The sequence below is a fragment of the Mobula hypostoma genome, chromosome 5 (genome assembly GCF_963921235.1).
Source record: "Mobula hypostoma chromosome 5, sMobHyp1.1, whole genome shotgun sequence".
NCBI lineage: Eukaryota > Metazoa > Chordata > Chondrichthyes > Myliobatiformes > Myliobatidae > Mobula > Mobula hypostoma.
The window spans coordinates 91,062,109-91,074,719 of NC_086101.1; the positions used below are offsets into that span (position 1 = coordinate 91,062,109).

The window sequence follows — 12,611 nt, forward strand, 5'->3', positions numbered from 1 at the left end:
GCCAATGATATTTTGAAGTTGGTAAAGACAATAGATCCTTAGTTGTTGGCTATGTTTCACATACTTTTGTTATCTCATCTGTCTCCGGTACCACCTATCGTGTAAAAGGATGCTATGTTTCAGAAAGACCTTTCTGAAAAAGTCTCACTGCAGAGGCCTTGCTCCTGCAGCTTCAGAACACAATACCACAGTCACCCCAGCCTATCCGGTCTGTAGTAACACACACAAAATGCTGGAGGAACTCAGCAGGCCAGGCAGCATCTATGGAAAAGAGTACAGTCAGTGTTTTGGGCACCTATGAGAAGTATGAGAAATCAGAGTTAGATTTAGAAGGTGGGGGAGGGGAAGAAGAAATACAAGCTAGTAGGTGATAGGTGAAACTGGGGGGGAGGGGTGGAGTAAAGAGCTGGGAAGTTGACTGGTGAAAGAGATACAGGGCTGGAGAAGGAGGAATCTAATAGAGAGGGCAGAAGACCCTGGAAGAAAGAAAAGTGGGGGGGGGGGAGCACCAGTGGGATGTGATGGCCAGGTGAGGAGATAAACTGAGAAAGGGAAATGGGAAAGGGGAATGATGATGGGGAGGGGGCATTACTGGAAGTTCGAGAAATCAATGTCCTTCAACCTGCGTGTGACCTCATTGCCATTGATTGCATTGATTGGCTTGTTGAAATGCGAATGAGAAGTGGAATTAAAATGTGCAGCCGATGGGAGATCCCACTTTTTCTGATGGACCGAGTATAGGTTCTCGGCGAAGCGGTCTCCCAGTCAGGTCTCAACGATATACAGGAAGCCACACCAGGAGCACCAGATATAGTAGATGACACCAACAGACTCACAGGTGAAGTGAAGTGGATTCTCCCAGAGCCACCCATTTTAATTCCACTTCCCATTCCCATTCTGACATGTCACACCATGGCCTCCTCTACTGTCATGATGAGGCCACACTCAGGTCGGAAGTCATAGTCATAGTCATACTTTATTGATCCTGGGGGAAATTGGTTTTCGTTACAGTTGCACAATAAATAATAAAGAGTAACAGAAATAGTGATAGTAATATTACTACTAGTAAATAGTAACAGTCATAGAAATAATAAATAGTAATGGAATAGTAATAAATAGTTAAATAGTAATATGTAAATTATGCCAGTAAATTATGAAATAAGTCCAGGACCAGCCTATCGGCTCAGGGTGTCTGACCCTCCAAGGGAGGAGTTGTAAAGTTTGATGGCCACAGGAAGGAATGACTTCCTATGACGCTCTGTGCTGCATCTCAGAGGAACGAGTCTCTGGTTGAATGTACTCCTGTGCCCACCCAGTACATTATGTAGTGGATGGGAGACATTGACCAAGATGGCATGCAACTTAGACAGCATCCTCTTTTCAGACACCACCGTGAGAGAGTCCAGTTCCATCCCCACAACACCACTGAGCAACACCTTATATTCCATCTGAGTAGCCTTCAACCAGATGGCATGAACATCGACCTCTCAAACATCCAGTAATGCCCCCTGCCCCAAATTCACCATTCTCAATACCCTCTCTCACCTTATCTCCTTACCTGCCTATCCAGTCTCTCTGGTGCTCCTCCCTCTCTTCTTTCTTCCATAGCCTTCTGTTCCATCCTATCGGACTCCCCCTTCTCCAGCCCTGTGCCTCTTTCACCAATCAACTTTCCAGCTCCTTAATTCAGCCTGGTTTCACCTATCACCTTGTGGTTCTTCCTCCATTGCTCCCCCCCACCACCTTCTTACACTGACTCCTCATCTTTTTTTCCTCCAGTCCTGATGAAGGATCTCGATCCAAAATGTTGACTGTACTCTTTTCCATAGATGCTGGCTGGATTGTTGAGTTCATCCAGCACCTTGTGTGTGTTGCTTGGATTTCCAGCATCTGCAGATTTTCTCTTGTTGGTCTGTAGTAAGCTGAGGTGTCTCCAGTGGTCTCGGTTTAAAGGTCTCACTTGACTACAACAGCCATAGGCTATCATGGTCTTTACTGCAACTTCCACAATGGGAGGAAGCCTAAGTACATGGAGGAAATCCACACATTACAAGAGAATGTGGAAACTCAGCAGAGCCTGACGGCAAGATGTGAGTCAAACTCCATCTCTGGCATTGTGGAGTGTCCCTGTGCCACACTGGGCCTATAAAGAGTGAGTGGTCAAAATAGACAATCAAACAAGGTGGAGAAACTGGAGAATGCAAATGTTGGAATCTGGAGCAACACGCGAACCCTGGCAGCATCTATGGTGGGAAATGGACAATTGACAACTGATGGTGGAGAAAGGGGCTTCCTTTCCTCCACCATCAACACTGCCCTCAACCACATCTCTTCCAGTTCATGCACATCTGCTCTCACCGCATCCTCCCACCGCCATACCAAGGATAGGGTTCCTCTTGTCCGCACCTACCACCCCACCAGCCTCCGCGTCCAACATATAATTCTCTTTACCTTCCACCATTCCAATGGGATCCCGCCACCAAGCACATCTTTCCCTCCTCCCCCCCCCCCCAATTTCTGCTTTCTGCAGGGATCGCTTCCTACACAGTTCCCTTGTCTATTCGTCTTCCCCACTGATCTCTTTCCTGATACCTATCTTTGCAAGTGGAACAATTGCTACACTTGCCCCTTCACCTCCTCCCTCAGTACCATTCAGGGCCTCAAACAGTTCTTCCAGGTAAAGCCTGTGAGCCTATTGGGGTCATGTACTATGTCTGGTGCTCCCGGTGTGGCCTCCTGTATATTAGTGAGACCTGACGTAGAGTGGGAGACCACTTCACCGAGCACTGTCTGCCAGAAAAAGTGGGATCTCCCAGTAACCACTCATTTTAATTCCACTTACCATTCCCATTTCGGTTTTTCTATCTACAGGTTTCTCTACTGTCATGATGAGGCCGGACTCAGGTTGAAGAAACAACACCATATATTCCGTCTGGGTAGCCTCCAACGTGATGGCATGAACATCGAATTCTTGAAGTTACGTAATTCTCCCCCCTTTCACTTTCCCATCCCCTTTTCCCTCTCTCACCTTAGCTCTTTGCCTTGCCTGCCCTCTGTTCTCCAGCCCTGTATCTCTTTCTCCAATCAACTTCCCAGCTCTTTACTTCACCCCTCCCTCGCCTCACAGTTTCACCTATCACCTTGTGTTTCTGTCTCCCCTCCCGCCTCCTTCTAATTCTGAATCCTCAACTTTTTTTCTCCAATCCTATTGAAGGGTCTCGACCTGAAACGTCGACTGTACTCTTTTCCATAGATGCTGCCAAGCCTGCTGAGTTCCTCCGGCACTTTGTGTGTGTTGCTTAGATTTCCAGCATCTGCAGATTTTCTCTTGTTTGTAATTTCTAGCCAAGACCCTTCACCTGAGTATTATCAAGCAAAGGCAACTAGATATATGAAAATAAACAGAAAGAAGTATGGAGATAAAGAATGATAGGTACTCATTCTAGTTAATGAAAATTCTACTATTGCCCCTTTATGATACTATAGATAATTGACCTCACCATTTACCTCTTCAGCGTCTTGTACCTTATTGTCTGCCTGCACTATCTCTGTAATTATAACACTTAATTCTGCATTTTGGTATTTTTTTCCCTTTGTTCCACCCTCTGGTTTGGCAAATTGAATGTGCAGGAACATCTGCAGCTGCAGGGAGTTGTGATCGCTGCCCAATAAATTACAGGCACGTCACTCCCAATCATTAGTAGGGTCTACAGGAGGTATTGCTTCAAGACAGTAACATCCATTATTTAAGATCCCCATGATCTGGACCATGCATCTTTTCATAGCTACCATCAGCCCGAAGTCCCATACCACCAGGTTCAGGAACAGTTGTTTCTCTTTCTTTCAGTTCTTGAACTAATTGGCAAAACATTAATCACTACAGTTTAACAACACTCAGGCTACCTTAACCACTTTGCATGCATATCATTTTTGATTTTTTTTGTTCTAATTGTGTTCTTTCTAGGAAAAACTGTGTATAATTTACAATATGTTTAATTTATGTTTTTCTTTTGAATGTCATGCACCTGTGATATTGCTGCAGGTTTTCCTTTGCACCTGTGCATACATGCACCTGTCTACATGACAATAAATTTGAATTTAACTTTGACATACCAACATGATAAAATGATTTGAATAGATGGTATGCAATATATAGCTTCTCACTATACCTCGCCGTACCTCACTAAATACTGTCAATGAGAAACCACACTTATCAAATTACCAATTTTAGAGTTGCTTCTGATCTGTCAAATATCACGAAGCCATTGATCTGATGAACAAGGGACACTAATACCTCACAGCAGCAATGCACCACATAATGACATGGACAAATTCAGGATGACACAAGTATAATTCTATATTTTACCTCCATAAGAAATCCATCCCAGAATCAATGTGAAAAATAATAAAAGATTATAAATCATTTCTTTACTTGTTAACTTAGCACCTAACAAGTTCTGCAACTGAAATTATAAATTGATTGTAAATATAATTTTTACTGTTGTGATGTGAAATAATTAAATTCTGAAACCATATATTTCAATAGTCAAGTGATCAAAAGATGATACAGCACACATTTGACATTTAATGTGCATCAGTCTGAAAGTCTGAGTTAGGGTTCTCTATTCAGTAACATTCTTTTAAAACCTATTAAATTATTCATTTATATGTGTGGTGCTTTATTTTGTTTAGTGAAATGTATTCAAAAATTGAATCAATAAGTACTGATAGAAATATAATTCAGGAATTATAGCTGGTAAAACATGAAATTATCTGAATATTAATTGAAAATGTCATTCCAAGATGTTTTAACTGTTGAGCAGGAAAGACCCAGATGATTCATCAAGCAAAACCAATAGGACCATACGGTCAAACATCATAGCTGTCACCTCCCAAATCAGAGAAGAGGGTTTATATATGTGCAGTACATTTACTATTATGCAAGTTAACAGATTTTAAAAAATACCTTCTTTTAAATCCTGGTTGTTAACTTCTGTTTTCTGCGCACAGTAAGCTTCTCGCATCTGTATGCCACCTCCACACAGGGATGATTGATTGCTTCGACGTCGGTCCTGTTGACTGAGTAGAGGAGTCACCTGGCACTCATTCCAATTTGTTGTTTTCCAAACATACCTGGTATAAAATGAAAGTGGCAAAGATTTTCCTATTTCTAAATCGCTAGATGTCAGAAATCAAGGAATTGTGAAAGTTATATCCCGTTTCTAAAAGTCATTGATAGCTTATTCCAAAACATTCATATTTTCTGTTATACACTAAATTCACAAGTATTCAGGTTATACATACAATAAGCATATTTCACCTGTAATCAATATTTGTGAAGAAATTGTAATTTCTGATTTCTTCAGCAATTTCTAGGATAGTAGAATTCTAATAATCCATCATCTGACCATTCTGAAACCCAGATGGGCCTGCATCTGGTTCACCAGGTAGTGTGTGTTGTGCTATATTCCAATTCATTTGGACCCCTACTCCCGCTTTTCCTTTCAACTCAACAGGGCCCCTGTAATCCATCCTCCTTTTCATTCACTGGGAACCAAGTTCCTATGCTCCTTCCAGCTTCCCAGCCTCAAACATTTCATGCTCCTTCTGAAGCCATGTCCCAGTTCCTGTATTCACCTCCAGCTCAACAAGACCTTGTTTCACACACTTCCTTCACACATTTTCTCCAAGGATCATGCATTCCCATTCAATTTCTTTAAACTGACCCAGGTCCCAAATCCCCATCCTCCATTCAGAGCAATTCATTTAGAGTGAATTAAAAGTCAGCTGGAGAAAAACATCCTGAAGTCTGGAAAACTCATGAACCTGACACCTGAACATGCCAGATTATTGGAGTTATAGATTTTTTAAAAAAAATACTTTTCATGATCAAAATTGATCTATAAACATTACTATGCTGATACCGAGAACTCAGTATTTTTTTTTAAATTATGAAGGTCTGCAACCAAATTTTAGATTCACTTGCTCAAAAAATGGAAGGTTTCACAATGATGAGGCAATGGTGTACGTAGCCAGGTACATTAGGTACATTGAGCTGTTGAAAGACTCGATCAGTGCTGTTTTTATACACTGTATATTTTTATAGTGCTCAATCAGTCAAGTTGAGGAAACCAAACAATCAAAGCTCCAAGATATTCAGCCTTCTAGATAACAATAAGATATGTAATTTTCAGGGCTTCATAAAGTTTAGCGTTTATAAAGGTTCTTTAAGGCTGTCATAGCCAGGGAGACTGAAGGGTGTAGTGGGGACAAGCTCCCACTAGCTAATAAATGCTCTCAATAGCACACATCTCAAATAGCCTCTGACAACCAAGTCCAGCTCCTGGCCTTCATGTGTGGCTTAGCTAATAAGCCTGATGGAACTGTTTCCACTGACATGAAAAGGGGTAAGGGCAGGTTACTGATGCCTTAAAACCAGTCGCTTTGGGCAGATGGGACTCAAAAACTGAGGTTGACAGCTCATCTAGAAGGAAATATCTGATCTTAAACTACTGATTCCTTGTGGCTATACCCACCCATGGAGAAGGCTTTCCCGAGGAAAAACCTGGAGCTGGAGTCCCTAAGGTAGACCTACATTCAACGCTGACTGGTAACTGCTGCATGCTGCTGGTGCCAAGCTGTATCAGTCTCTGTCATTCCTTTTGAGTCATTGACTCCATGGAGAGGGAGAGCTTGCTGCGGAGACAACAGCTGGCTCTCCATATCATACTGCCCTGGCTTGCATAAATAACACTGAGAGCTGGGACACAATATCCGGGGTCAACTCCAACCAAAGGAGGGCCTCAATAAAGCTAAAGAGGGCCTATGTTCTAACAAGCAAGAACGCAGTCTTAAACCAGCTGATAATTGTAATGAAGTGGAGGGAGGAATACACTTTAACCACTCTGCATGAAATGCAAGAAAATGAATCTGAAGGTTGTATATGATGTCATATACGTACTTTGAGAATAAATTTACTTTGACCGTTGAAATTTGTATATTATGAACATCGGACGAGAGATGGACATGACATTTCACAAAAAATAGTCATTAACATTACTGCAGCAGCTAATATTTTCAATAATACTAAATAGACCAGAGAAAGCTATTCAGTATTTTGAAAATCTCCTGCTATTAAACTAGAACAATGATCAGTTCTCTATTTATCCACTTCTGTTCCATTTTATTTGAAAACCTTACACAAAAAAACATTTATCTATTATAAAATTGAATGTTCTGAATTGATCCAGCATTCACAGTTTTTAAAAGGAATAGCTTTCAGCTTTCCATTATCCTGTGAATGAAAATACAAAGGCCAAGAAATTCCGTTGAAGACTGAATTATTCAAAAATGACACTGTGCCGAGGACTGGCATAAAACTTATATGCACACACCTGATGACAGAATTTAACTGTTTACCACCAATCACATTCTTTTCCCTGTTTCATCCATATTGATCCCAAGCAATTTCAGGACCCCTGCCCACGTATACTAATTTACACCATGCCTACACATATTGGAAAACATTCAATGCTGAAATCATTGTACAGCTTGGAGAACAAGCTCATGTATTACAAGTGCTTTAAACTGCTATTTAGATTCAGCTGAGGACTACCATGGAGCAGACTATTGTCAAAAGCTCATGAACAGACATAGCAAAGTGTAAGAGCCAATATACTGAAACCTATGTATAATGTCTAAGATTATGAAAGCTCCAGCTTCATTCTTGCTGATAATCTGGTGTGAAATCTGGATCTTATCTTCTCCCTAATGGAAGATTTTTTTGTCAATTCTCAGGCCCAATCAGGGTGCAGTGTCTTGTGGATAATCTTTCATATTGCATTCAAAAGAGTCAAAAGTCACCCAATGTCCGAGCACCACAGTGGAAACAATTGTACACACTCACCTTTCCACCTTACGACTCAGAATGTTTCCATTTTCACTCTGGATCTTACTGCTTTTAAATTCCAAGAAGATCAAAAGTCCACAAGATATAATAGGATCAAAGTTATGACATTCAGCCTATCGAGTCTGCTCCACCATTCAATCATGGCTGATTTATTATCCCTCTCAATCCCATTCTCCTGCCTTCTCCTTGTGACCTTTGACACATTTACTGAACAAGAGCCTATCAACTTCCAATGATGTCCAATGACTTGGTCTCCAAGCAGTCTGTGGCAATGAATTCCACAGATGCACTACACCTTGACTGAAGAAATTCCTCCTCATCGCTGTTCTAAAGCAACATTTTTGTATTCTGAAGCTGTGCCCTCTGATCCTGGACTCCTCACTAGTGCAAACACCCGATGAGGATTGGACTGTAAGTAATCATTTGGAATACAAAAGATTGTATTCCAGAAGACTGCTAGGATTAGATTACTTTGGATAAGTAAGTACTGTATAAGTTAGAGAAAATGTGATTGGGTTAAACAGTTATATCCCCATGTAAAGGCTATGCATATGCATTCTCTGTCATCAGCACAATATTGTGCATTTCCTCAGCAGACTGTTAATTGGGTATGTTTCGATTTTTCAATGTCCTGTACTGGGGCAGTGGCAGTGGCTTCTTGAAGTGCAAGTCTGGCATTTTTTATCAGATAATAATATTCAACTTCCCATCATTGTCATGCCAATTGCACACGTCATCCTGTTACTGCTGCTCATAGAGAGGAGAGTTAGTATATCCCAAATGGGCCAGCTAAATTCTACATATGGTTGTTGTTCAAAACCAATGGCAGTTTTCTATTCCAAATGAATAATCTTCCCTCGCTTGCTTGCAACCATACCATAGACAAAAGTGTATTGATACTAGCTACTTGACACAGAATGCCAAGTTGTGAAAATTCATTGTGCTTAATGCATTCGTGATACACTAGGATGGTGTGTAAGATACACATTCTTTGGGTGTGTAAGGTAAAGGAACTGGAAATTTACTAAGTAAGTAGAGTGCATTATTTAGTCTTCTGAGCTGCAAATAAAACCTCTTGTAATGTGAAAGGTGAGGCAAGTTTCTGATGTAAGAAGTTGAGTGACGACTGCAGTGCATGCAATTGTCAATGTATTCCTTCAGTCATCATAATTACGTAGGGTTTAATGTCAGTTTGTGTTCAGTGTATTTGCAAACCAAGTAACAACAACATTCACGTGGAGGGGAATAGCTGAGACTTACTCTTCTTGGAAGTTCAACCTGATCCAAGATCTATTCCATTTTCGGCTGTGTGCATTGTAATAGCAAAGCATGCAGAGTTTGGAAGTCCACACTGTGTACAATACGCACTGTGGACATCCGTCAAAAGAAAGATGGATTGGCCCACTGCTCACCACATACTCAACATGAATTGCATGGCCATGGAACGTTAAAGGAATTACTCTGGTAAAACTAAACTTGCACACAATATTGTTTTTCTTTCCTTTATTCAGTCTATGAAAATTTCACTTACACTTTATTTAATCAAGCTTCACCTTTTTGTGGGCTTTTATTGCGAGAGTAATGCATTTAAAATGTTTAAGTTCTCAGTAATTCCATGATTTCAGAAAGATTTGTATCTGCAAGGACCACAGCAACAGATTCGATGGAAGAACATAGTGTCAGTATAAACAGTTTTTGGACTCTGACCATTAATTATACACCTGCAGACTCCAGAAGTTGCTGTCAGTTTTATAGAGTAATGATGGTGAATGCTGACAGTTTTATTGCCATTATACTGTAACTGCACCATGGATTTAATACCCTGTGGAAGTCCTGATAAAATAAAATCATATGCTTTTCGTATGAAGCATTGCACAAAAGAACACAAGCAAATGGGAGCTAGAGTAAGCCACCAGGTCCCTTCAATACAATCATGGCTGATCTATGCAGGCGTCAGGTCCACTCTGCAACAGTTCCCTGGCCCTCAATTTCTTGAAATTTCAAATATTCACCTGCTTTCACCTTGAATACATTTAATGATTGTGTTTCCATTACTCTCTATGGCTGAAATTTATAGCTACCTTCTGAGACAAGACATTCTTCGCACCTCTATTTTAAATGACCATCCCCTTTTCTGGTAAATATTCACCCATGTTTGAGACTATCCCACCAGTGAAAGCAACTCCTCAATCACCATTTTAAGCCTCCTTTGGATCATATATGTTCAAATAAGTTCACCACTCATTTTTCAAACCTCTGAGCAGTTCACACCCAAGCTGTTTAGCTTCTCCTGACAGCACATTTGTTTTATTCCTGGAATTATCCTGATGAATCTCTTTTAGTCTGTCTCCTTTTTTATCTAAAGGGACCTAAACTATGCATTGTATTCCAAGTAGGCCTCGCTAACACCATGTATAAATGTAATAAAAGATCCTGAGACAAAATATGACAAATGGTCCCACAGATAGTAATATCTAAGCTTCAAGCAAATAGTTTGCTTTATCCAATACTTTGGTACAAAGTCCGAACAACTTCAAAAAATGATATTTTCTGAGCTTGTTGAATTCAAATGACAAGGTACTGGCTGAGACCCCCATGACCTAAACTCAGCTATCTTTGAATGTGCATTCGCAAATGTGGAGATGAAGTTGCATTTAATTTTGAAACTATTTTTCAAGCAAAATTCAATGTTCAAAATTAAAATTTCAAAGTTCAACGTAAATGTATTAATAAATTTCAAATAATTCCCCTTATACAACCCTAAGAATTGTTTTCTTGTGTGCATACTCAATAAATCCATAATAGAATAATAACCATAATATAATCAATGAAAAACTGCACTATATTGGTCATTCAACCAGTGTGCAAAAGACAAACTATGCAAATACAAAAAGAAAGAAATAATAAATAATAAATAAATAAATAAATAAATAATATTGAGGACATGAGGTGAAGAGAATTTGAAAGCGAGTCCATAGGCTGTGGGATGATGGGGCAATGATGGGGCAAGTGAAGTTGGGTGAAGTTATTCACTTTGATTCATGAGCCTGATGGTTGAGGGGTAATAACTTCTTGAACCTGGTAGTTCAGGAAGTTATTACCCCTTCTTGAGGCTCCCGTACCTTCTTCATAATGGCAGCAGTGAGAAGAGAGCATGTCCTGGGTGGTGGGGATCCTTGAAGATGGATACAGCTTCTCTGTGATAACACTTCATATAAGTGCGCTCAGTGGTTGGGAGGGATTCACCCGAGATGGACTAGGCCATATTGACTACTTTTTATAGAGCTTTCCATTCAAGGACATTGGTGTTTCCTTACCAGGGTGTGATGCAGCCAGTCAATATACTCCACCACACATCTATAAAAGTTTGCCAAAGTTCTAGATGTCATGCCAGATCTTCGCAAACCCTTAAGGAAGTAGAGGTGCTGCTGTGCTTTCTTTGTAATTGCACTTACGTGCTGGGCCCAGGACAGGTCCTCCGAAATGATAACACAAAGGAATTTAAAGTTGCTGACCTGTTCCATCTCTGATCCTTGGCTAAGGACTGGCTCATAGACCTCTGGTTTCCTCCTCCTGAAGTCAACAATCAGATCTTGCTGATATTGAGTGGCAATGGCTGTTGAGTGGCACCACTCAGTCAGGTTTTCAATCACCTTCCTATATGCTGATTTCAGACCACCTTTGAGTCGGCCTATGCTAGTGATATCATCAGCAAATTTGAGTATGGCATTGGAGCTTAGCCACGCAGTCATAAATGTAAGGTGAGTTGAGCAGGGGGCTAATCGGGAACACAGAATACTCTGCAGATGCTGGGGTCAAAGCAACACTCACAACACGTTGGAGGAACTCAGCAGGTTGGGCAGCATCGGTGGAAACGATGAGTCAACGTTTCGGGCCGGAACCCTTCATCAGGACACTAAGCACACAGCCTTGTGGTGCACATGTGCTGGTGCAGATCATGAAGGAGATTTTGTTACCAATCTGAACTAACTGGGATCTGCAAGTGAGGAAATTGCACAAGGAGATATTGAGGGCAAGGACTTGAAGCTTATTGAATAGTTCTGAGGCAATGATGGTATTGAATGCTGAGCTCTGGTCGATCAAAAGCATCTGGATGTTTCCATTTTTGCCTCCTAGATGTTCCAGGGTTGAGTGAAGAACAAATTAGATGGCATCTGCTGTGGATTTTTTGCCCGGTAGGAAAATAGGAGTGGATCTAAGTCACTTCTCAGGCAAGAGTTAATCTACTTCTTCACCAACCTCTCAAAGCACTTGATCACAGTGGATGTAAATGTGACTGGATGATAGTCATAGAGACAGGTCACCATGTTCTTCATCGGCATCGGTATAATTGAACTCTGCTTGAAGCAGGTGGGTACCTCAGACTGCCAAAGAGAGAGGTTAAAGATCTCAGTGAACATTCCAGCCAATTCATCAGCACAGGTCTTTAGTACTTAGCTAGGTTACCTATCTGGACCAGATGATTTTCAATGTTTAACCCTCCTGGCAGCTGTTCACATATCAGCTTTAGAAACAGAAATTACAGGATCACAGGGGGCTGTGGGAGTTCATGATGCTTCCTCCATATCTTGACGTTCAAAGTGAGCACAGAAGGCACCGGTGTTGTGTATATTTAAGGCGGAGATGTTGTTGCTTATCCTTATTGATTGTCTGTTATTGCATCCTTAGGGGTGTATGGGGT

General features: G+C 40.9%; 1 protein-coding gene across 3 annotated transcripts in view; it reads right to left on the reverse strand.

Annotated features, from left to right (window-relative positions):
* The window catches only part of thsd7ba (thrombospondin, type I, domain containing 7Ba), a 1,092,806-nt gene that overhangs the window by 643,957 nt on the left and 436,238 nt on the right, over positions 1 to 12,611 (reverse strand). For all 3 annotated transcript variants that reach the window (XM_063047545.1, XM_063047546.1, XM_063047547.1), the window contains exon 5: positions 4,967 to 5,133. In XM_063047545.1, coding sequence (XP_062903615.1) covers positions 4,967 to 5,133 — 167 coding nt within the window. The remainder of the gene's footprint in view (positions 1 to 4,966; positions 5,134 to 12,611) is intronic.